We start from the raw sequence: 25,609 nt of genomic DNA on the forward strand, positions 1-25,609 counted from the left end.
AGGCAGTGTATAATTTTTATAATGCCATACTTTTGAAAATTAAATGTTTTCCCATTCTTGCGTGATATAGGATTTCAGCTGCTTGCGAGTTCAGGGCCTCCTTTGTTGTATTTTTGTTTCATTATGTGCCAAATGTTTTCAGTTGGTTGAGAGGTCCGGACTGCAGACAGGCCAGATTAGTTCCCAGACTTTCCCTACGGAGCCATTTTGTTGTAATACATGCAGAATGTGGTTTGGCATTGTCCTGCTGAAATAACATTAAAATGGCGTCATCTGGATGGGAGTATATATTGCTCCAAAATCTGTATACAGTATATTCAGCATTAATGGTGCCTTCACAGATGGGCAAGTCATCCATGCCAGATTGTGCATCTCCTCTTTAGCCCAAAAGATGCAGCATCCATAATTTCCAAAAAGAATTTGATTTGTCAGATCACAGGAAGTAAACGTTTCCCCTTCACTTCAGTCCATTTTAAGAGATTGAGCCCAGAGAAGAGGTTGGCATTTCTGGATCTTGTTTATATATGTTTTGTTTTGGGGGTTTTTATGGTATAGTTTTACCTTGCATTTGTGAATGCACTGAAAAACTGTGTTCACAAACAGTGGATTCTGGAAGAGTTCCTGGGACCATGCAATGATTTTCAACACAGAATCATGCCTGGTTTTACTGCAGTGCCACCTGAGAACAAGAAGTTAGTCGGCCATGGCCCTCGTGTATAGATTTCTCTGGATTCTCTGAAACTTTTAATGTTATTGTGGACTGTAGATGATGAAATCAACAAATTCTTTGCAATTTTATTTTGAGGAATTATTCTTATTATTACATTATACATAAATTGTTGCACTATTTGCACACAGTCTTTCACAGAGTGATGAACCCCTTCCCAGCTTTACTTGTGAGAGATTTTGCCTCTCTGGGATGTTATTTTTTATACCCAATCATGTCACTGACCTATTCCAAATTAACATAATTAGTTGTGAGATGTTCCACCTGTTTATATTAGCAATACACAACTTTTCCAGTGAATTGTTGCTCTGTCCCAACTTTTTGAAATGTGTTGCAGGTATCAAATATAAAATTGGCATGTATTTTTCAAATTAATTAATTAATTAAAAAAAAAAAACTTTCAACATTTGATGTGTCATCTATGTATTATTTTCAAGTAGATAAAGGGATTAATGATGATTTACATATAATTGCATTATATTTTATTTACATTTTACACAGCATTCCAACTTTTTTGGAAATTATGTTGTATTCATTAATCAGTAGGTTTATATTTTGTTTTATAGGTTGTAGTGCAACAGGCAGAGGCAGAGCTGATCTAAAACACCAAATTTTAAACACTAATATTAACTATGGGTCAGGAGAACAAAGATGTTTTAGCTGTTACCAGTGATAATGTGCTCAGTTCTAAACCTGGCATTTTGGCTCAGAGCATCTAAAGACTTCACAATCTGCTTCTTCATGTCCTTGGAAGGGTTTGTATTCACGTTTATCAAGACTGTGTGATTATATAGAGTAATTCATATGATAGGAAATGTTGTCATGTATTACCCCAAACCATTGCACTGGACTACATCCCATATCAGACTTAGTACATGCACCAACCCTGGGGCTGTTTGGCTGTGTTTGTGTATGTAGACATAGAGTGCAAGTAAGACAGATAATGATTAAAAAAAAAAAGACAGAGAGACATAGGTTTATGGGTGTTGTCTGTATTGCTTCACTTCATTACCTTAGAGACTGGTGATGTGGCCTCCATGGAGGATGAGCTGTTGGCTGAGTAGTTCTACAAGATCTGCACTCATCAGGTTGCCAACACTGCCTCCGTCTGGCTATAATGCACAGTGCAATATCAGGCTAAAAATATAAAGCTTGCTGGTCTTTTGAGATGTTTAATATTTGCTTACTTCATAGAGTTTTATATTCTAAATCTATATTTTATTAAGTGTAAGATGCATGCTGTTATCCATAAAAGATGATAAAGGGTTCAATGGAGATTTATGTGACAAAATAAACTGTAGTGAATAATTGCAGGTATGTCACATGCATGATTTCTCTTGCACTTTCTTGCATCTTTTGTTCTTTTTTCAGCATTCTGTCTGTGGATATCCAGGGATATCTTTGCACAGGAGCTGGTGCACTGCTGCGCAACCTTAACAAGCTGTTTTGCTGCTGTGACCAACTGGCTGAGGTGAAAGAGCTCAATAAAGTACGGTCCATTTCTTCAACTCACCACATGCTTCATACCTCTTTTATCTGCTAATAAACTGTGTACTGTGTTGGTGTGTGTAAGTACGTATGCGTGTGTGTGGGTGGGTGTGTGTAGGAACATGAGGATAAAGATCCTGAGGGACAGTTACTGTGAGTCTGGAATCCCAGAGCACCCAGAGAGCACATACTCACTGCTTTCGGGAGGTGGGCCTGGCCATGATCAGTACCATATGGTACACAGCTGGAACTCCCAGTGGCATTAGTCCTGTGTTTTATCATCCAGGAGAAATACTTGGTTGTTGTGGTTAGGCTAGGTTGAAACTAGTACCCCAAAATTTCCTGCAACCAAATAAAGATTTATTTGAGAACAAAAAAGAAAGACATAGACTTATTGCCTATCTTGACAGCCATCAAATCACATGACCTGGTTCACAACTTAGGTGTTCTATTGAACTTTGTACCTATTTATTCAGTCTAGCTTTCAGTTAGGCTTAAGACACTGTTTATAGCTCTCAGGAACAGTATTGTTTTGCAAGCTTTTATCTTCATCTTTTAACTCCTAGCTGTATTTGTTTTAATACACTTTACACTTTTATATTTATTTATTTTCAACTCTTACATTCTAGATTACCTTTATTTTATTTAAATCGATTTTCATTTCTATATTTTATATATAATTTTTCTATGTTTTTTTTTTTAATATTTGTACAGCAGGTCAAATGTATTTTTGTCTGACGTATACAAACTTACCCTGCCTTATCTGTCCTAGGTTAAACTCATGCATTTTAGTATTGGATTATCTCATGTATTTAATGGCTCCTCAGTCCTTTGCTGGGTGAAGCTGGCATCACCTGAGTGAGCTGGTGCTTTTTGCACTTGCGATGCAGAACACCCTGAGAGGAATGAACAGACACTCCTCCCACAACTTCCAACTCCACGTAGGTGAGGTCATTAGACCTTTATTGTTCTGCCAGCACTATTTGGATTACTCTCTTCATTTTCATAGTTTATGTCAGAATTTCTTAACCTTAACTGCTGCCCAACAGGAATTTCACAAAGCCCCATTGTTACCGGGCTCATTGGCATTGCCAAGCTGCGGTAAGATATCTGGGGCCCTGACATTGAATACAGGGAGTCCCATGGACAGCACGGGCTTCAGTGGGAGTATCCAGGTCCCTGAGCCTACGCGGAACATTCTGACCGACCTGAGATTTATGTTGGAGCTGCATGTGGAGATTTTCCTAAAGGGTGCGAGTGGTCAGCAAGGCCACCTGCAAACCTACTTAATCAAAAGCAGCAAGAGACAGCAGTCCAGCAATGGCCCTGCAAGGAGGAACATGCTGTTTGTATTTGAAACTTCAGGACTTAAATGCAATACCAATGAAATGCACTGATCCACATATGTTGCCTTTCTACTACTGTGAATGATTCAGTAACTACAATGAAACTAATGTTAAAAACTATGCAATTATAAAAGTGAAGAATGTTTGACCCATTTGGTGGTTTTGGTGTACAAAGAGTTAAAATGATATTTCAACATATAGTATGTCTATAAATACATGAATAATTTCCTACTTACATGCTATTATAAGCATGTCAACACTGCTTAATTGTGAACAGGGAATTGATATTTAGCTTTCCTAAGAATTCTTTATGATACCAGAACATCATTTGCCAGTTTCCCAGGCCCTCAGACTTATTCCAGAGTAAAAGGCATCTCCAGTGGGGAATCTCCAAAGGCACTACAAGCTCCAAGACCATCCACATCTGAGAAACCACCTGCAGGACCAGTAAAAAAGGCCAAACAGCTCTAGCCCCATTCTGATGATGGGACTTTTATTAACTTCTCAACATTGCATCAGCAGTGAATTAGAAGTCAAGCAAATTTTAGACCCATTGATTGTACATACAATCCTAACTATTTGGTTCCATGTTTCATATGATGAAGCTGAATGTTCAGTTTACTGTCAGAAATTTAGCAATTTTTTTATTTGGTTGTTTTTTTGTTTTTGTTTTTACTATACACACTGGATTTTATTTTATTGTTCAATCAGTATATAGGAATATTGCAAAGAATCAGAAGCACTAAAAAGTCATATCCATACTAATTAGCTATTGCTTCAATTATATTCAATTCTCAGTGCAACCTGTGAGAGTTTTTTGGGCTGAGAATGCATTAACATAAAATCAAAAGGCATTTTTTGCAATATTGCATTAATCTTCAAAACCCTATCTTTATGAGCAGCTTGCACACAATATGATGCAAAAATCCAAGGTATGTAGCCAGCTATTGATGATTAGAGTATCCTGGCCAAATAGATACTGATTTTTTACAAAATGCAAACCACAGTGACTTTATCTCACAATGTCACTACTACAGTGTTTTCTCCACTCTGCAATTTCTCATACCTATTAATAGTTTCTTTTTACAGAAGCACTGGTGACAGTATCAATATATATTTTTTCTTCATACATTTCCTTTATAACATTAAACTGTTTAAAACAGGTTGATAACAGTCTGACATATTTATTTAGTACAAATTTACCAATTACTGTTTACTCATTTGTTACAGGCAAATCTTTCACTATCAGCATTGTTTACAAAACACATCTCTGCAAGAATGCCCCAGCTGTTGTAACACAACTGTTATTCCATCGGTATTTCTCTGATAGTAGAGCTCTGAGAGTAGCCTACCCTGTGCTGTACTTTAAAGTATTTTCTCTGGTCTAAGGCATCGTATTTAGGCCTTGAGAATGAACTCACGTTAGAGCAATAAAACACATTACTGTATAGTCTATTCATAATCCAAGAGCAGGACACCCGTTTAGTTAGACAGTCACCGTAAATTCAGAGACTTGTATTTAACTGAAGTAAACTTCATTTTGAGCAGTATGGTTATCTATGACACTGGGCTTGATGAGCACCGATTGAAGGAGGCATCCCGAGTGCTGACTCGATTAGTTTTGTCTGTTATTCTGCGCGGTACGGTACCACTGCACGCGGGCTACGATTACATTGTGATTGTTCGTCCTGCAACTTAATATAAGTCTGCGAATTCACATTTTCAACCGTAATTTGTAAAATGGCAGATGTACAGGATGACAAGCTTTACAAAGCCGAATATGCAAAAAGTGGACGCGCTTCTTGCAAGAAATGCAAAGAAAACATTGCTAAGGACTCGCTAAGAATGGCTATTATGGTGCAGGTAAAGACCGTAACGTCGCTAGCTAGCAGTATTGACCATGTGTTGCTAATGAGATTTATACCGCAATATAATGTTTACGTTGAGTCGATGTTAAATATGATGCATTTAGCTAAATAGTTTGTCAGCGCATGTGTGCTTTCTTTGGTACTGTCCGAGGCCTGATTCCTACTAAAAAGGCGTTTAAATGGATCCTTGGCTGCTAATTGAATAGATGTCGCCTAGATAGCTAGGTAGCAAACCCGGCCATTCCTTTGCATAACATAAAAAGTTAGATAGATATAAGTCGCATAAATCAAAGAAGAAAACAGGACCTTGTGTGTTGTGGTGTGCGATAGCAATGCATATTATAACACACACACACACACCAGCCATAGCCAAATTTTCATCCTTAAGTAATAAAGCAACAAGATGTAGCTAGTCTGCCTCTTTACGTTAGCCATAAATTGCTAGCTAAATTGCGATATTTGCAACCATCCATGGCTATCTAGTGGCTAATTGGAGCTACGGACACAGCACGGATATATAGTAAGAAAGGAAAAGGGATGATAACTAGCTAAATTACTTGTCTTTGTTTTTTAGATAATGAAATCCAACAAATCCTCATTTCAGGGTTTACATTAATTTTGTGAAGTGCGGTGGAAGTAGTGTTGTTTTGGAAAGTGATTTGCTTATTCTCTTCAATTTATGGATTATCTCAAGTGATGTAGCTAATAATTCTTTGTAAATATACTTAGACTTGCTTGTCAAAGATGGTTGCCACAGATTGTAGTGTATTATGACATCAAGATACAGTTCCTGCTAAAGACGTTAAATTGTGGGTTCCTCCCCAGTCTCCCATGTTTGATGGCAAAGTGCCACACTGGCATCATTTCTCCTGCTTCTGGCTCCGGGCATCAGTCCAGTCTTCCTCAGACATATCTGGATTTTCTGATCTTCGCTGGGAGGATCAGGAGAAGGTCAAGAAAGCCATTGAAAGTGGAGGTGCTACTGGAGGTATTTTTTTGTTTTATTAAAACAAAGTATAATATATTTTATTTCCAAAGCTTTCTTAAGCATGTTGTTTATGTTGGCTGATGTATTGGCTGGTAAATAAGATCATAAATTGATCTCAGTAACATATGTTGTAGTTTTCCTCTTTTGATAAGTGTTGCAAATAACATGATTAATAAGTAGGTAACACTTACTTCTACTTTTACATGCATTGCTTTTTCTTGTCTTTACTTCAACCTGGAAATTGCCTGGTTTAGTACTTATGCATAACCTGGTCACTGTTGTAGAATTTTTCCATAATTTCACGGTGTCATGATTTATTACTCTAAAGTGTGAATGTACCTCTTCCTTCATTGTTCTGTCAGGGAAAAGTGACCAGAAAGGAGCTGCTAAAGGGGAAAAGACACTGAATGACTTTGCAGTGGAGTATGCCAAATCTAACAGAAGCACCTGCAAGGGCTGTGAACAGAAAATTGAGAAGGTATTCCTCAGTTTTGTTTTGTTTTTTTTGTTTGTTTGTTTATTTGTTTTAGTTTTTTGGTATTAAAATTGATTAAAGGACTCATTGCTCTGTTCCCCGATGTGGCCCTTTTGAAATTAAGAGTGTCATGTGAACGTGCTTCATTTAATTTTCCACCCAGGACCAGATCCGCGTATCAAAAAAGACAGTGGACCCAGAGAAACCTCAGCTGGGGCTGATCGACCGCTGGTATCACACCGGCTGCTTTGTGAGCCGGCGGGAGGAGCTGGCCTTTAAACCAGAGTACAGCGCTTCTCAGCTGAAAGGCTTCGCTGCCCTGCGAGATGAGGACAAAGTGGAGTTGAAGAAGAGGCTCCCTGCTGTCAAGGGTGAAGGGTGAGTGGGAGGCTCAAACCTTGTTGTGTGGTTTTTTTGTTTTTTTTACAGTTAAGAGCGGAAAGGTGTTTACTTTCATGCTCTTTACAGTCGCATGTTTGCATTTTATTCTACTTACTACAAAGCCATTTTACCTGTAATAGGGCTTCGCATGCATATTTCTTGCAGCAGCTTGCTATTATATGCAAGGTATTTCTAGATCTAAATATTTCTGCTACATTCAGTCAAGTCCAGCACATCTGCATGAGTGAACTAGAAATAAAAGTTCTTACTTGTTTTTGATAGTGTACCCCTGCAGGCAGCTTAAAAGTAAAGACAGTAATAATTTTAGAAAACTACAAAATAACTTTATTTACAAAGATAATAATATATTCATTTATATAAATATTTAATATGTCTTATTTCGCAATACTATGTCAAAAGGAAAGTAATATTATTGGTCTGCATAATTTTTCTAAGTCTGACTAATCATTCATTGATTTCAGACAGATTTTGTTAATGACAAAGAAAGAGTACACTTCAAAAAGCAGTTCATGCTCTGGGTACGGCAGTCCCTCCTCCATTGTCACGGTGATCTTCTCCCATGCTTGCACCTCTGCAACACAGGAAGATGCCCTTAAAGGCCTCCCTGAAAGATTTCATTTTGTAGGCGTAGAGAAAAGGGTTAACAGCCGAGTTAGCATGCGAAAGGATGATGGCGGTGAGGAGGAGTGGGAGGGGCACGGGGCACGATGGGCACAGCAGCAGGAAGCAGTTTATCACATGCAGCGGGATCCAGCAGACCGTGAAGAGGAAGAGGACGAGGAAGAGCGACGTGGCCGTCTTCATCTCCCTCTTTATCTTGGCAGCGCCCTCACCGCCGGCCGTCCCGCCGCGGTCCGCCGCGATCCTCCTCATCTGGCGCTTCACTGCAGCGAAGATCTGCGCATAGATGAGGAACATCACCACCAGGGGCGCCAGCACACACGCGAAGAAGTTGAAGTACACCATGTAGGTCATGTCGACCACAAACACGAAGAAGCAGTAGCCGGAGGCGGGCGGCGTCTTGTGCCAGCCCATCAGGGGCACCAGGCCGATGAGGAAGGCCAGCACCCAGGTGACGAGGATGATGAGCAGCGCGTTGCGTGGCCTCATCAGGCTGTGGTAGCGGAAGGGCATAAAGATGGCCACGTAGCGCTCCGCCGCTACGGCCAGCAGGCTGAAGATGGAGCTCTGAGTCAGCATGATGAGCACGGACAGCATGAGCAAGCACAGGTACAGGTTGTGCCGTGGGGTGCCCATGTCTGTCAGGATGGCGCACGGGATGGCCAGCGCACCCACGCACACATCGGCCACTGCCAGCGACACCAGGAAGTAATTAGTGACCGTGTGCAGCTTCCGGTTGAGCCCCACGGCAGCGCACACCAGCAGGTTGCCTACTGTGGAAAGGAAGGCGATGACCAACTCGGCCACCACGTAGGGCATGTTCAGGGATGTCACAGGGTCAGCAGGAGTCGTGGCTGGGGTTGAAAGGGTCGTGTTCACCTGGGGGCGCGGCTGAGTGACTGCTGTTGCGGGGATCGTGCTGTAGGCGATTATCAGTAGGCTGGTGTTTCGATAATAGGTGATGTTTGGAATGGTGGTTTTTGTATAGAGCAGAGTTGGTGACGAAGTGAAATTGGTGGCAGTCTCATTCATCATGTGCTGTAAAAATGAAGGTAAAATAAACAATTGTTAGTGTACACCTCATAGTATAAAGCATAATACCAGTTTGCTCAAAGTGTGTCGTTCCAGGATACAAAGGCTATTTTTACACATACTTTTAATGTACAATACACAAGATGTTTGCAGATTTTTGACATGTTGAAGTATGTCATTAATTAATTTAAAACACACAAACACATTCATCAAAATTGTTAGTTACTTACTGAATTGCTGTTGCTATCTTACTGTCACAGAAACCTGTTTATCCCAAAAGAAGCACACCCCATTTGATGTTGAATTTTCTGATGTGATTCTCCTGACCCTGTTAGAAAAGCAGCCTCTGCTTTTATCGTTTTATCATTTCTATTCTCTCCATCCTCTGTCTCTTCTCCTATACACCACTTTCAGGTAATCTAAGTGACATAGCTCGTATGTTTCTCGGTTGTTGAAATGCGCCCTTATATAAGAGTTCCGCTCCTAATTGGAGAGTGTCATTTTCTTTGTGTGGATTCTTTCCATCATGTTTTGTTCTGTTGTTGTCCGGTGCCTGTCTGTTTACCACCAGAATCATTAGTTTGATTTCTGATGTGTGGTGAGGGGGTAGAATGATGGTATGAAGCTTCCCATGTGTGGCCATCTATAGAAGGGGGATTTAATTAATGATGCCCATCATAATGGCTCCTGGGGCTTGTGAGCATGTGCCAACATGACCCTGCCTCAGATGACCAGCAAACTCCTAATGAGCTCCGCTGATAAATGCCCACTAGGTTTGATTGTACCTATTGCGGTTCTGAGTTTAGTACTTGGACTTTCATTGTTCCGTGGCTTATTTGTGTGTTGTTGAACTACGAAAACAAAGCCTTTTATTAATATAAGCTAGTACTGGTCAGCTGTGCCTGATGATAAAGCTCAGAAAACATTCTGAAAGCGTTACAATACAGTCATGAGGCCGGGTATGTACCTTTTCCAGATCTGAAGGGATTAGGCAGTTCATTAAGTTAAGGTGAGGGTTAACAGATGGTTAGTGATGAAGCTAATTCAATGTGTATTGATTCTGGAAAGATTGAAATGTCTTTTTCTTTCTTAGGAAGAGGAAGGCAGATAGTGTTGATGGGGCAGGAGTCTCCAAAAAGCAGAAAAAAGAGGAGGAGTTGCAGAAGCAGTTGGAGATGAAGATGAAGGTTAGAGCCAAGAGGAAAAAGTGAAAGTGCTTCTTTCTTTCTTTTTTGGTTAACGGCATGCCTTTGATTTTGAAAATGTTTTCTGTGCATTTTACCCATATGAATTTTCTTGGATCTTTAAAGGTCTATAACTGCTCAGTAAAAACTTATTCACTTAGTTACATTTATATGCTGATTTGCCTTGTTATAGGAACAGAGTCAGTTGATATGGGGAATTAAAGACAAGTTGAAGAAATACTGTTCAACCAATGACATGAAGGAGCTACTCATTGCTAATGGGCAGGAAGTTCCATCAGGAGAATCCAACGTAAGTTCAGTGTGCTGTAATTCAGAGAAAGTAAACATTATATATGGTTTAATGTTGAGGCATGGTTAATGCAACGAATGGACGTGAAATACAAAGTTTGCATTCTGTTTTGAATGAAGGATTCCAAAATCCTAAAGGTTTGACATTGCAGCCAAGCTAGGCCATTAAAGTTCTTGCTTCCTGAATCTGTGTGGTTGACAGATCTTGGATCGCCTGTCTGACTGCATGGCTTTTGGATCCTTGAAGCCTTGTGAGACATGCCAAGGTCAGCTTGTGTTCAAAAGCGATGCCTATTACTGTACAGGAGACATCTCTGCTTGGACCAAGTGTGTGTTTAAGACTCAGTCGCCCAACCGTAAAGACTGGGTCACTCCTAAGGTTGGTGCTTGGATAAGACTTTTATATTTCTTCTTATTTTTTATTATTATTTTGTATGAGGCTTACACTTTGATTATGGAACAAAATCTGTTGCATTATAGTAATTGATTATATGCTGTTTCCTTATTACTCTCTTAGAGTAATAAGATATAAAAAAGAAAACATTCATTTACTGTGAATCTCAGAAATGCTTTTCTCTTCATGTTCTAATGTGTGCCTGTATGCCTGCCAGCACTTGGAGTTTGCTGCTGTTCTACTCTGATCATTTCTGTTCCACTTCAGGAGTTTCATGAAATTCCTTTCCTAAAGAAGTTCAAGTTTAAGCGGCAAGATCGTGTGTTCCCCAAAGACGCTCCTGCTGCCACCGTTGTTCCTGCCCAGTCAGCGGCTGCTTCTGCTCCGGCGGCTTCTTCTGCTTCTAGTACCTCCAGTGCCCCCACTGGTACCCCTGTGGAAGTGCCTGTCGGTCAGTGTCTCGCCCACGGCCAAACCAGGCTGCACTCTCACTCTGACTGGTAAACTGAGTGAATCACGAATAGTGTAGATGATCCAGCAGCAAGGACGTCTGTAAAGCTCGTGAATGATCATTGGGAATTTCAGTGCGGTGTAACGGATTAGTAAAAGAGTAGTCTGATGCTTCCTTCTATAAGTACTGATTGATGGATATCCGTTGGGGTGACTGACTTTCAAGTCGGTTGCACTGTGCTGCATCTCCAGATAAACCTCTGACCGGACTCAAAGTGCTGGCGGTGGGGAAGCTGAGTAAGAACAAAGACGAGCTGAAGGCTGTCGTGGAGGAGTTGGGAGGCAAAATCACGGGCACCGTCAATAAAGCTGCTTTCTGCCTTAGCTCCAAGAGTGAGTGACGTTGTGTGTGTGCGTGCAAATACCTTTGCTGACTCATGGTGCTGTGCATTATATATCTCACTGTGTGTGAGTCAGTGGAACTTTAAGGGCTTTGAGGGGCTTTCCCAGGGGAATGATGGGATTCATCATCCAATTTGGAGCTCTGCTAATGGTGTTTCTACTCTTTCAGAGGAGGTTGAAAAGATGAGTAAAAAGATGGAGGAGGTGAGAGATGCGGGCGTGCGTGTAGTGGCAGAGGACTTCCTTACTGATATCAAGTCCTCAGGCAAGGCCCTCCAGGAGCTGATTTCCCTGCATGGCATCTCCCCTTGGGGGGCTGAGGTTAAAGTCGAGGCTCAGGCTCCACCAGCGGCCTCCAAGTCAACTGGAGCCGTGACCTCAAAGAGCACGGGGCGAGGCAAAGAGGAAGAAGGTTAGGAGCTGTTGTGCAGAGCTGAACTGCTCAGACTGCTTTGTGCTTGCTTTGTGAGTGAGCACTGTTCTGATTTAGCAGGTGGCAGCAAGTCCAAGAAGATGAAGCTCACCGTAAAAGGTGGAGCAGCAGTCGACCCAGATTCAGGTTAGGAGAAACAAATCTTTTCTTACAGTTCTTTAAAAGGTAGTTGTTATTTGTTTGTGGGTCATGTATTATTTTCCAGTAGTTTCTGAAGGTCTGATCTAACTGACTGTTTGGAGTGATTGAACTTTTCTTAATAATGATGTGTTCTCAGGTCTAGAGAACTGTGCTCATGTGTTGGATCAGAATGGAAAGATCTACAGTGCTACTCTCGGTCTAGTGGATATTGTCAGAGGAACCAACTCTTACTACAAATTGCAGCTCCTGGAGGATGACGTCCAGAAGCGGTGAGAATCAGAGCTGGGGACGTCCCATCTGACGGTGCTTTAGTAGTGTTTAAGGCAGTCATTAACAGTCAAAATAATGTTGTTGGTTTTTTTTGTTTTTGTTTTGCTTAGGTATTGGGTGTTCAGGTCATGGGGGCGAGTGGGAACAACAATCGGGGGAAACAAGCTGGAAAAGTTTTATGACAAGAACTCTGCCATGGATAACTTCCGCAATGTGTATGAGGAGAAAACGGGCAATTCCTGGACCTCAAGCAGCTTTACTAAATACCCCAACAAATTTTACCCTCTTGAGATTGATTATGGACAGGTACATACTTCCTGGTCCACATGCGGTTAGTTGAAAGTCATGATTCAAAAGCATTCAGAGTTGGTGTATACAGAAATGACTGGCAGTGTGGAAGGTTATTTTAAATCTGTCCTCTTTTCCCCAGGATGAGGAGGCAGTGAAGAAGCTGACCGCCAGTACAGGCACCAAGTCCCAGCTGGCCAAACCAGTCCAAGAGCTAATCCGCATGATCTTTGATGTGGAGAGCATGAAGAAAGCCATGGTGGAGTTTGAGGTGTGTTGTTTTCATTAAGAAGAAAATGAGCTTCTGTGGCAAGAGATGCAGAGTCACTAGTAAAGTAACACTGAAGTAAGAGATAATATAGAGGATTACGTTTTAGGCTATTGTGCTAAACTGTTGAACAGTGACTTTTCATATACTGGACAAAATTCAGCACCAGTTCAAAAACTGATAATTAAATAGCAAAGTTGTAATGTATTGGTGCTTAAATCTCTGGACTGTTGTACCACCTCTCAAAGTTGGGACAGTATGTGAGGTGTTCTAAGCTCTGTGTGAAGCTACTGAAATGACAACCTATACGACTGTTCTACCAGATTGACCTGCAGAAGATGCCATTGGGGAAGCTGAGCAAGAGGCAGATCCAGAGTGCATATGCTCTCCTCAGCCAAGTGCAGCAGGTCAGCGCATCTCCTCTCCTGAGAGTCGGAAACGGGTCATGCGTTTCACCCCATCGTAACTTTGCACTTTATGTACTATGTACAGCAGTGGGGATTGGGTTTAGCTGTGGGGACTGAGTGCCTCGTCACTTATCACCATACTTTATGTTAAAAAGAGTTTTAGATGCGTGTTTGTATTTTCCTGCACGGATGCCTTGTCTCTGATAAAGCTTTAGTTTACAAAAATGTATTATCAAAGTATTATAAAGTATTATTGTCAGGCTGTGACTGTCCCAGTTTGGAAGAGTCACATAAGCAAAGTAGCATCCATTACATGCGAGTGTTTTTTTTTCCATCTTTCTCTCTCTGCATCAGGCTGTGTCTGACAGGGCTTCAGAATCTGTGATCCTGGATCTGTCCAATCAGTTCTACACTCTGATACCTCATGACTTTGGGATGAAGAAGCCTCCACTTTTGAGTAACCTGGACTACATTCAGGTGAGAGAGGACACAAGGTCGCATCTGTCAGGGCTCTGGTCATATAAAGGTTAGCAGAGAGCTTTTGTGATATAGACTGTAAAGCCCGACTGAAGTCAAAGTCTGTTTGTAAGTCTTTGTGAATATTTAAGAAAACTCTCGATTATGAAAGACTATGAATAGTTAAGAAACCAATTTTCTACAAATGTTCAAGATGTTCTAAGTTTATAAAATGAGTACAAAAAAAATATAAAACCTGATATTTAAGATGTTTGCATACTATTACTATCTTAAGAAGATAACATTCAGCATGAAGAAAAAATGACAAGTTTTTACCTTAATACTCACAAACTATGGAAAATATTTCCAACTTGGTAACAGTTTTCATAGGATAGTAACCACAGTTTTACAGCTGTGATTTAGTAATACTTAAATGTGAATAATTGATCAGTTCTCCCTCCTCTTATTCAGGCTAAAGTTCAAATGCTGGACAACCTCCTGGACATTGAGGTGGCCTACAGCCTGCTGCGTGGAGGCACTGAGGATAACAAAAAAGATCCTATTGACATAAACTACGAGAAACTCAAAACCAAGATTGAGGTTTGCTTTATTCATTGTGTGTGGACTAAAAATCGTTTTCAACATGTGACGCATGATATGAAATACTTGCTGTAGTTTAAGTATAATTCAGTAGTACTACCTTGATGGCTATTTTGCAGGTGGTTGATAAGTCATCAGAAGAGGCTCAGGTTATCTTTCAGTATGTAAAGAACACTCATGCTGCAACACATAATACCTACACACTGGAGGTAGAAGAGGTAAGGGAAAACTGATCATTAATTTTTTTTATTTCTTAAAATGTTGAATCTCTGTAAAATGTAGTGCAACTGTAGTGTTTAATCACATAGTGGCTTCTTAAATTGTTACTTGGCTAGTGCTAATTCTTTTAAAGTTTATGTTGTCTTTGCATTCGTTTTAGAATGCTTTATAGGTTTTGTAAACTACTTTAAAAAAAAAAAATACAAAGTTGGTCTGGTCCAAAAAGGTGTTTTCCATGAAGAATCAACACTGTCCCTGTAGTTGCTTGATCTGTGAGAAATCTATAGCATGGCATATACTCATCCAAACCTTCCTCTTTGTCCTTTTAGATCTTTAAGATCGCCAGGGATGGCGAGTACCAGCGCTACCGCTCCTTCAGAGATCTGCCCAACTGTCAGCTGCTGTGGCATGGCTCACGCACTACCAACTATGCAGGCATCCTGTCTCAGGGACTGCGCATTGCACCGCCTGAGGCTCCTGTGGTGAGTACTAGTGCTTCATAGCGCTCCCTGCTGCTTTTGAGCTGCAACTGCAGGAACAAACAATAACACTTAAAAGATTCAGTGTGCAGTGTGTTTCATTAACATTTGAAATGAATGCAACTTAGTAGTAGGAGTAGCAATGAGAAGTGAAGGCAGGAATAAATGTAGGGTTTAGTCATGTATTCATCTTGAAGATGTTCTTATCTTTCTATTTCCAATGTACTTTGTAGACAGGTTATATGTTTGGCAAAGGTATATACTTTGCTGACATGGTGTCCAAGAGTGCCAACTACTGCCACACCTCCCAGGCTGATCCTGTAGGCCTCATTCTGCTAGGAGAGGTTGCTCTTGGCAATATGTAAGTAAATTTGAGTTTTTGTCCTATCGTGACTTCACTCGCCCATGTGTTGAGCTAATGTCTCATGATGAATAAGCCATGCTTATGAGCCATGCTCATGTCCCCTCTAAAGGCATGAACTGAAAAAGGCCTCACATATCACAAAACTGCCAAAAGGAAAGCACAGTGTGAAAGGTACGTACATGCATTCTTTCACATAGTTCTGTATGTGAATTCAAATAAAGGTCCTTTTTTTAAAATTTGCACAAAAATGGTTTTTGATGTGCTGTTTTATAGGTCTGGGAAGGACTGCTCCAGATCCAAGTGCCACTGTGTCTCTGAATGGAGTGGACGTTCCCTTGGGCAAAGGCATCAACACAAACATTGATGACACAAGTCTGCTCTACAACGAGTATCCTTCCCATTGTTCCATTGTTTCAATTATTTTATTTTTTTTTTTCTCTGTTTCTCCAGGTTTTATTGCCTATTGAAGAGGTGCGTGTGTGCATTTTATGTTTGCGTGTGTGTCAGTATTAGATTTATTCATTCGTGACATTTACATTCTTGCCCGTGTCGTTAGTTCAGTTTCAAACGGGCACAGATTTAAGGCAGGAGATAATTATAATAAAATGTTGTTTTCACCCTGTACCACATCTCGGAGATATCCTTTACTTCACGCCTTCCAGGTATATTGTGTATGATGTTGCTCAGGTGAATCTGAAATACCTTTTGAAGCTTCGCTTCAATTACCAAACATCTCTCTGGTGAGGAAGCTGCTAAACCCTGGGTAGACACCATCATTTGCTAATTGCAGTACAGCTCTCAATACCACCGAACTGCAAGAAGACCGTCACACAAGTTTTGTAATTCTTTTAGCAGTACTCTCCTTGCTGCTTTAGTGTGGTAGTACAAAGTAACGAGTTTTTCTTGCAATGTAAATGTTTAGATACAGTAATGCGCGGTATGACACTTGTCATTTCTGTTGACAAGATCCAACATTGTGGGATTTGGTCTCATTTAAGTATTTGAGGGCCTTGTTTAAGTTGCCAGTGGATATCTTTCTTGGATCCTACTAACAGTATTGGGTAGAACAGTCTTCCATTGGTTTTATAGACCTTTGTGTTTTGACTTCAGTTTGCCTTTGTGCAATCTGTTTTCATATTTTTTTCCTCACTGCAAAGTATAATTATCAAATATGACAAGTGTTTGTTTTCTTTACTGAAAACATGAATACTGTACAGTTTTAGAAATTAATGGTTCCTTGTAAGTTAGTTTTGATTTGTTTATTAAACATTTACTAGGATCACTAGTATTAGGACTGTTAGAAATTGGAAAAAAAAATGTTTTCTGTGTACTTCCCAGTTTAGTTTCTGTTTTTTGCTCTTATTTTACTAAGACTTGGATGGTAAAAAATGTCTACATTTTCAAGCAGAGGCTTTCAAAAATGGCAAATTACTAGGCAGAGCGTGATGGCTGATGCACATTGTGAGTAACACTCTACTCATCCTGACATTGGGTATTTTTTTTTGTAGGCATACCATACCAAAATGAGGACGGTTTGTGAAATAGTTAGATTTAACTTTGTGTGTGACAAATACCAAGTTGCTAATTTTGTCACTCTTGCTTTCTGTCTGTATTTTTTACAAGCATTTTGAACGCTGAATAAATCCATGCTTTGCCCTATTACCTTGATTTGAGCTCTTATTTATAGCTATGTTGGAATAATTATGTAATGTTGCAGAACGAAATTACTTGAGGACAAACATTTATTATGGGTCTTTGGAAGTGTATGGAAAAAAAAGCAACCCGTTTATTATGAATAAATGACTCTTTAAATTACAACTACTTTGAGCAACTTTTGCTCGTGTATAAGGCAGGTGGCAAGCTAAGACCAACTGAATCTATTTTATCTCGAATTATTGTATAATAAATAACACACGTAATAAGCTTACCTACACTATCGCTTTTTAAACAGCCCTCTCTGTGTATCTGTGTCCCAGAATGCTTTGTGTCATTCGGTCTTTGAAAAACCGGCGCGGCTAATTCAAGATGGCGGAGCTTGAGCAGCTGTTAGATGAGAGTGAGTAATAAAACTAACTCGGCTTGGACCCAAACAGTTAAAACTCTAGTCCAGTTGTCATGGCTAGGTTTAGAAATTGTTATTTGTGCGATGTTAGTTACAGTGAGTTTGACATAAATGATTTTCGGTTATGGTAATTACGTTTTTAGACGCTAACTTAATTGCACTGTTAGCTGTGAAGCTAACTAGCTAGCTAGTCAGTCAGCTAGCTAGCTAGCTATCGTTCAGGAGCCTTCAAGCTAGCTAGCTGGCTACTATAAATAAGGTTGTTTAGCTAGGTAGACTTCGTTTTTTGCCGCGTCGCTAACGGTTTGTGTAACGGGTTTATCTGTTAAACTGTAATTAGTTATACACAGTAGTAATAGCTAAAAGTAAAGACCTCCGTGTTTAATTTACGACGTTTAAATTGGTGACCCTAGCTGTCTCAACATATCAGTGGTCCGTATCGATGACAGCTGCTGGTTTGTTTTTCTTGTTAGCCGCCGTCACAGCTAGCTAGTGTCGTAAGACCATTTTGTCAGGTTCTACAATAACAATCAGCTAGCTAGCATGCTAGCTAAATACTTGGAGTCGATCTAAAGGCAGTAGATTAGTTAGCTAGCTACCCGAGATTGCTGTCATTCACTGAAATGTGGTGCAATTTATTCCCTTTGTTGTTACTTTGACATACTCAGCCCATGTACATTTAGTAAACACGCAAAATGGCTAGCTAGCTGGTTCGTCTTATTGCAACCTCGAACTACTAGTTTTAATCCTTGATGTGAGCTGGAAATGTGATATTGTGTTTTTACTTGAAAGGAGTGCAAACCGTTAACTTGCCTGCACCTTAACTGGCTAGAATTTTTTTTTTGACTTATTGATGGAAAATTATGTGCTGGTTTCTAACTGATCCAGAATATTTAAAGAGTAGGTTAGCTCAGTAATTTAGCTAGCTGCAGTTGACGGAACCATGTATTGTCATTCTGAAAGATTTAAATCAGTAGTGTATAACCACCATCCTGCAAATTCGCTGCCTGCAGAATTTGGGTCCTATTATTGTGTTTACGTACTCAGAGGTAGTTTTTGTTTGGGTAGACGACGTGAGTTTGATTAAGATTGTAACTGAATCCTGCGGTTAGGAGCAGGGTTGGGTACACCTGCAGTAATGGCGTGGATAACTTAGAATGTAACATAATAATGTCTCTAAAGTTTGTCTACAAGATGGATTTCGATTAATTGAGTTGAACACTTGTTTTTCAGTAGTTTGAATTACAAATAAGCCCCACTTGTCATTAATATTGGTGATTTAAAACAGTTTACAGTTAAAGGTGGACACGGATATTTATGATTTTATAGCACATGTTCAAAATTTAAGTCAGGCCTTTCTCTTTTCAGTGATTTACAATACCACTTCTCAGTACATGGCCATATGCCTGTGAGTGAGGAACTATCTTGTTGATTAACTTGAATAACGTATAAACAGTCAAATTCAGAGTCGAAGTTTATTAGTTATTGTGCTACACTGACAGAGACCTGTGGCTTTGATGTAGTCTCAGACTTGAAATCTTTGATGGTCTCTCACAGGCTGTGTTTCGTACTATAGGAAAAGTTCATTGTGAGCTGCAGTTTTTGTTGGTTTCAAAAGAGTCTTGATCCTGCAACTAGGTGTCTCAAGTAAATTAATGCAGATATTTAATTATTAAACCCACAGAATCTGAACTTTTAAAAAATGAGTTTTATATATTCCATTATGTTTGCAAAGCAGAAAATCTAAATGCACATCTGTTGTGTAAAAATGACATGCAGAACTGGAGCTTGCATGTTTTGTTCTTATACAGTCTTGTAATGCTCATGTTTATTATTGTGTAATCCTCTACAGACATATCACTGCTACTGTTCATTCATTTTCAGGCTCTTCAGCTAAAGCTCTGGTCAGTCTGAGAGGTAGGCCTAAAATTAATTCATGTTATGCTTCTCTTTGAATTGCAAGCTTTCAAACCAGACTCAGAATTAGCTTCCAGACTTCATTCATCATTGTTGTTGTAAAACTTCCAAATATTCTGAATTTGAGGACATTTTGTTTAGTTTTTCCTTTGGACTTGGTATCTTGGTGAAATTGCGGTATTTTGACATGCTGACATAAGTCACATGAAGATATTACCTTTCTGTTTACAGAAGGAAGTTTGTCGAACACTTTAAATGAGAAAAACAACCTATCGAAATCTCAGAACACCAGAGGAAGGAGCAGCTATACATCTATGGAAACGGTCAGAGTCTCTTTGTTACCTATTTATGAAGTACTATTTATGATATTTGATATATTATTTTAGAAGCCTAAATTGTTTTTCTTTCTTTCAGAACACTTTGTGCTGAAACTCTGTAACCGTGCACAGCGTTCTTCTGTTGAATATGTTGGATTGCTACGTTGTGCTCCATGTTAGCCTTACAGACATGTTTATTCCTGTTTGGCAGGTGTAATAGGCATGTCATAAGCAGCAGCTGTTACACCATGGGTTGAGGAGTTGTTGCAAGGCTGGGAGAAAATTTGTGAAGTCTTTAGAATCATCCAGAATTTTGCCTGAATGGGCCTAAAATGTTGGTTGGACACATTTATCAAAGGTGTCAGAGTAGGAAATTGGTCCTATTTTATCCCAAAATTCAAGAAAATTGTCAAAGGAAGCTGTTAAAATGACTGTGAATATTTATATCCCAATGTCTGGTATTTTACATGATGATTGATAACCAAAGTTAGAGTTGAAAAAAATCTTTACAATAAAGTCCTTTGTCACAATTGAAATGGATTAAAAGTTTGACAGATGTTAAACATAGAAAAGCTTGCCTGTTGAGGACTGTGCGGGAGTTCCAGATCACAGTGTAAACAGCTTTTTTTAAGGACAATGCCGGCATGAGTTTTCATATATACTATTCGATCACAGTTCAAAGACTGTCCAGATTTTCTTCAGATCTGGACTTCAAGATATTTTTACTTAGGACACACACACACACACACAGTTATATTTCCTGAATTTTATTTAAAATTCTTTGTGTTGAAAGAATATGCATTACTGATGCTTCTCCCCCCCCCCCCCCCCAATTTTCATTTGATTATTATAGGTTGGTTGATGTGTAGTATATTCAGGAGTGCACATGCATTTCTAACATCATTGTGATTGTGTTGACTTTGTTGGGTTTTTTTTCTTTTTTCCTCTCATTTTGGTTGAATCTCCAGCCCACAAGAAGCTCAAAGAGAAGTCGTTTTTCCTCTGAGGAGGAAGAGCGGTCACTCTCCTCCAGATCCCCAAGGAGAAGTCAGAGAGTCACCACCATGCCTCAGGTTAGGGTGACACTTACTTGGACAACACAGAGTCTGGTTAAATATGGAATGTAGCAGTTTATGCAGAAATTGATTTTAGTTTCCCCCTGGTGCAGAAACTTGCAAACGTCACAACACCAGATAAAAGAGCCTCACAGAAGATTGGACTAAGATTACGAAACCTGCTCAAATTACCTAAAGCTCACAAGTGGTGCATTTATGAGTGGTTCTATTCTAATATTGACAGGTAAGAAAGCTTGCATAAATGACTATTATATTACTAACTTTGTTAGTAGGGAAATTTGGATGTGCCTAAACCAAAATATCTCTTTCCTCTTAGGCCCTTATTTGAAGGAGACAATGACTTCTGTTTATGCCTGAAGGAATCTTTTCCTAACCTAAAAACGAGAAAGCTAACCAGAGTGGAATGGGGGACTATCCGACGTCTAATGGGCAAACCCAGGAGGTTTAGCAAAGCTTTGCTGACTATATCAAATGTGCTTTAAGGCTGTCTTTTTCAACCCATTTCTCAGGGGCCACATGTCTACATGTTGTGCTCTAACCTAGCTCTCAGTACAGCTATACCAGCTGTTCAGTGCTCTTAAAGGATTGTGGATGTGGACTGGTGAGTCCTGAGGTCTGGGTTGTGCAATACTACTGTAAGAAATGCCTTTCTGTATTACTGAATTAGCCATATGATGACATGACAGTAATAATGATCACACAGGCCCGGTTACTAGCTGTGGTTAGGGTTACATCTGGAGAGCTGCATTGAAGAAGAGCACTCTGTTGTTTTTCAGGTGTTCCTCCGCATTCTTTGCCGAGGAACGAACAGCACTTAAGCAGAAGAGGCAGAAGATGCGTCTGCTCCAGCAAAGGAAGATCACAGACGTGTCACTTTGCAAAGACCTTCCAGATGAGATTCCTTTGCCACTTGTTATTGGCACCAAAGTCACTGGTGAGCTTGCAGTGTTTATTGGGAGAAAGAGTAACATGGATGGGCAGCATTTACCCAACAGGCTTTTGTGATTTGTCTTTGTGGAAAGACATGCCAGGGTCAATGACTTAAAACTAAGATGAGATCAGTACAATATGAAGTGTGTGTGGTTTTTGTTGTTTTTTTCTTTTCTTTTCTTGTTCATCAGAGTCTTCTGGGGATCCCATAACAACACTTAAGAAATTTGATCTTAAAAATCCAAAATAAAAACCGTTTCGCAAACCTGTGGCACCGCAAGCAATTTAAATTCAGTTAGATATAGCAGAGGACCTCCACTCTCCCAAATTCTTTCATTGCAATATTTAATCATTTTGCATGTTTCTTATAAACCTTGCTTTATTCAGGTATTGTTGAAGATCTGTTTTGTGAGTGATATGCTGTGTCAAAGATGAATGAGAATTTCTTTCATGAAATGATGATAAATGAGTCCACCTATTTAGAAGGAAGTACCCCTGACCACTAGCATCAACACTGCCCCTCTAGCACAAATGTGTTCCTGGATTCCAGAGGTTAACATTGCAGTAACAGTTAATACGGTGTATTATGCCCAAACTCTTTGATAAATGGCATTTAAACCGATATTTTTTTTATTCTAGCTCGTCTGAGGGGACTCCATGATGGCCTGTTTACTGGACAGATTGATGCAGTAGATACAAGTGCAGCAACATATCGTGTGACCTTTGACAGAAATGGACTTGGCACACATACAGTGCCAGACTATGAAGTGCTTGTAAGCTTTATATCAGCCACTGTTTTCACAGAACAGATTTCCTCAAAATATGAACATTTTAAGTCAATGTGTTCTTTATCTTCATGCAAATTCTTTCTTTGGCTGTTCACAGAGTAATGAGCCTCCTGAGACAATGCCAATATCTGCTTTTGCTCAGAAACAGCGCCCATCTCGCTTCCAGAACTTTCTGACACCTCCACGTGGGTCATATCCAGGTTCAGGCCAGCCCATCTTAATGGTATTGAGGAAAGACATATCTATTTAGCTTATGAACCTACATACAAATGTCTTGAATCCTTCTGCACCTTTGAATCGCATTAGAAATGCTGAATCTGTAGAGAGGTACAGGACATGTTTTTGTCCTCAAATGTGTCTTCAGGACAGCGATCCCCTGTTCAGTCAGTCACCCTGGAGGAGTAAACTAACTGGAAGTGAGGGGGAGACGCTGGGAGGATTCCCTGTCAAATTTCTTGTGCAGGTGGTAAGTATCTCGCACACCTTTCATAATAATATTTTTTCCTTATGGATGTTCTTCAGAAAGGCCACTGATGTATTCCCCTTGTTCCTCTCAGACACGGTTATCCAAAATCCTCATGATTAAAAAAGAACACATAAAGCATTTAAAGGAGATGAACACTGAAGCTGAAAAACTGGTATGATTTTGAACTGCATTGCACATTTGTCATGTTTATTCCTGAGACAGAATTTTAGAATGGGGTTCCACAAATTGCACCTATTCATGGCCCCTATGCGTCTTTGTGGGAGTTTAACTAGTGTATTAGTGTAATTGTCCAACCCCTATGTTTTAGTGTATCTTAATTCTTATTCTGTTGCAGAAGTCCTACTCTGTGCAGATTGGGCTGGACTTTCAAAGGAGGTATGCTACCACTGTACTGGACCTGGAACAGCTCAATAAAGACCTGAACAAAGTCCTGCATGAGGTCCAGCAGTTCTGCTATGAGGTAGTTGGGTGGGGATGTGTGGGCGTGTGTGTTAATGCACTCTGAAGGATGCGTCTCTTACTAAATACTTTTGTGTTGCAATTCATTTGCTTGTGCAGCTGGCCCCGGATCAAGGCATGCAGCCTGCCGACCAGCCCAGTGAGCTGCGGCGGCGATGTGATGATGAAGCCCAGGATGTGGTGAGGGTGTCCAATGCACTGCCCGATGGGGAGCAGCGCGTCCAGAACCCGGGCCTCACCCAGCTCATCTCTCGCCTCACTGCTCTCCTGTTGCAGATCAGGGTGAGAGACAGAAACACAACCTCTTATAGAGAGCCAACCTGGAGGCTTCCATGCTTTGGTTGAATGAAGGACAAACATTGAAATACATCATTTTCATTCTTTCCCTTTTGGGGTTTCAATTTTTTTGGTACAGTGCTTGGCAGAAGGAGGTGACCTGAATTCATTTGAATTTAAATCACTGACTGACTCTCTGAATGACATAAAGAGTTCAATAGACAGTTCGAACCTAAGGTAAGGCACGTTTTCACTTTGGCATTTGTTTTTGGGTCTCATTCATTAAACCTACTGGTACCTTTAATGCAATATTTACAACAAATAGTGCTGCGGTTAAATGTTTCCTCATTCATGAATATAGATTGCCTGCAAATTTACAAAAAAAAAAAACAAACTTAAAAAATACCCGTCTTATGGTAAATGTCCCAGTGTGGCCAATGTGAATAGTTCCCATCTTGCTAATGGTTAGAAATGTTTTGTTTTTGTTTTTTTCCTGCCTGTAAGCCAGTTGTTGTGAGAGAGGTTTGGCACATGCTGATGAGAAACGGATGAACTCATACAGTTAATGCGTTTTGATGTAAACTGCATTCAAGATGGGCTCCTTTTGTGTTTTGATGCTTTACCCACAGTTGTTTCCAGGACAATGTGGAGATCCATGTAGCACACATCCAGAGTGGCCTGAGTCAGCTCGGAAACCTCCATGCTTTCTCTGCCAACAACACGAACAGAACGTGACTGATGTGGATACCATTTAAAACCCTTTTCCCAAACACGGACTCAAAGCCAGCTTCCCTCCCACAGCAAGCTTTTTGTGTGTATATTCTCTTGTGTTTCTGGAAGTAAATTTAAATGTTCACTAAAAATGTTGACTAAAACTGAACCCTACAGCAGAGCAAGGCTCGGAGCCATTTTGTCTAAGCTGTCTTGAACAAAATGTACGAGTAGGCAGACATGCTAGAACAGTGGCCCAGCCATTATTTCAAAGTACATTATTTCTACTTTGTGAATTAAAAACTAACCAGTTTATTTATCAGTCAGCGTGTTGAATTCTGGCTGCAGTTTTTAAGCACATTCGTCTAGGTTAATCTTACCATTATGGATGTGTCTTTATTATTATGGCTGGTTCCTATTGCCAAATTACTCTTCCCAGGTTCGGTTATTTATTTCTTCTGTTGAAGCTGAAAACGGGAATTTGAGTTGAAACTTGTACAGTTTGGAGTGTCCCTTACAGGTGTTGTCAATTTTGAAAATGTATATTGTATATAACTGTACAGTTTACTTGCGTTATTGATGCTTTGGCCATATGTGGCAGTGTAGAATTTTCTAACTACTTTTAAGTATTTTTGTAAAGAAATACTTTGATTTATAAAGGTCAAAGGATAGAGTAGTAAACGGTTGTGTGGATGGCACCCATCAGACTGTTCACTCTCGACTGTTGGATAACCACATCTGAAGAATGTTTGCCAATACATCACCAGTGTATATTCATTTATGTGTTTATGGATTTTGCTTTTAGGTAATTGCACCAGTTTTAATTTAACTGGTAACTGTAAACAGCAAATGTATATACATTTTGTTAATTTCTATTAAATATCAAATGCAAGAGTTTTCCTGTGTTTTTGTAGCAATGCAAACACTTCATGTACAGTGAAAAATATTTTATATATATAAATAATTTTCCAGCAG

General features: G+C 39.9%; 3 protein-coding genes and 1 long non-coding RNA gene across 6 annotated transcripts; 3 read left to right on the forward strand and 1 right to left on the reverse strand.

Annotated features, from left to right (window-relative positions):
• Positions 1–1,220: 1,220 nt before the first annotated feature.
• Positions 1,221–4,654, forward strand: LOC145658766 (uncharacterized). 2 transcript variants are annotated; one of them, XR_014124623.1, is made up of 4 exons: positions 1,221–1,815; positions 2,099–2,216; positions 2,301–3,160; positions 3,265–4,654. It is a non-coding gene; the product is annotated as an uncharacterized LOC145658766 (long non-coding RNA). The 2 variants fall into 2 exon arrangements; XR_014124624.1 differs by having other exon boundaries at positions 2,301–3,156.
• A 546-nt stretch (positions 4,655–5,200) lies between these two features.
• On the forward strand, positions 5,201–17,270 carry parp1 (poly (ADP-ribose) polymerase 1). Of its 2 annotated transcripts, none has more exons than XM_035524658.2 (23): positions 5,201–5,424; positions 6,255–6,417; positions 6,780–6,895; positions 7,056–7,270; positions 10,041–10,134; positions 10,325–10,441; positions 10,643–10,819; positions 11,102–11,285; positions 11,537–11,677; positions 11,856–12,098; positions 12,177–12,245; positions 12,397–12,529; positions 12,641–12,836; positions 12,961–13,089; positions 13,410–13,493; positions 13,848–13,970; positions 14,421–14,549; positions 14,669–14,767; positions 15,098–15,250; positions 15,481–15,608; positions 15,721–15,782; positions 15,885–15,999; positions 16,274–17,270. In XM_035524658.2, the coding sequence occupies exons 1-23, from the start codon at positions 5,302–5,304 to the stop codon at positions 16,353–16,355; spliced, it is 3,075 nt and encodes a 1,024-aa protein (XP_035380551.1). In that variant the 5' UTR covers positions 5,201–5,301; the 3' UTR covers positions 16,356–17,270. The 2 variants fall into 2 exon arrangements, with proteins under 2 accessions (XP_035380551.1, XP_026855307.2); XM_026999506.3 differs by having other exon boundaries at positions 12,180–12,245.
• adorb1a (adenosine receptor B1a) lies at positions 7,277–9,181 on the reverse strand. The gene has a single exon (XM_035524660.2). It carries the CDS (start codon positions 8,948–8,950, stop codon positions 7,802–7,804), a length of 1,149 nt encoding a protein of 382 aa, XP_035380553.1. The 5' UTR covers positions 8,951–9,181; the 3' UTR covers positions 7,277–7,801.
• Positions 17,271–17,597: 327 nt separating the features above from the next.
• lin9 (lin-9 DREAM MuvB core complex component) lies at positions 17,598–25,528 on the forward strand. The gene is made up of 15 exons (XM_026999781.3): positions 17,598–17,667; positions 19,558–19,590; positions 19,822–19,913; positions 20,876–20,980; positions 21,076–21,206; positions 21,300–21,425; positions 21,760–21,917; positions 22,553–22,686; positions 22,799–22,924; positions 23,066–23,167; positions 23,259–23,339; positions 23,523–23,648; positions 23,747–23,929; positions 24,063–24,160; positions 24,553–25,528. The coding sequence occupies exons 1-15, from the start codon at positions 17,637–17,639 to the stop codon at positions 24,656–24,658; spliced, it is 1,632 nt and encodes a 543-aa protein (XP_026855582.2). The 5' UTR covers positions 17,598–17,636; the 3' UTR covers positions 24,659–25,528.
• Positions 25,529–25,609: the final 81 nt, after the last annotated feature.

Source organism: Electrophorus electricus, chromosome 7, assembly GCF_041902795.1.
Source record: "Electrophorus electricus isolate QZ-2024a chromosome 7, ASM4190279v1, whole genome shotgun sequence".
In the NCBI taxonomy this organism is placed as follows: Eukaryota; Metazoa; Chordata; class Actinopteri; order Gymnotiformes; family Gymnotidae; genus Electrophorus; species Electrophorus electricus.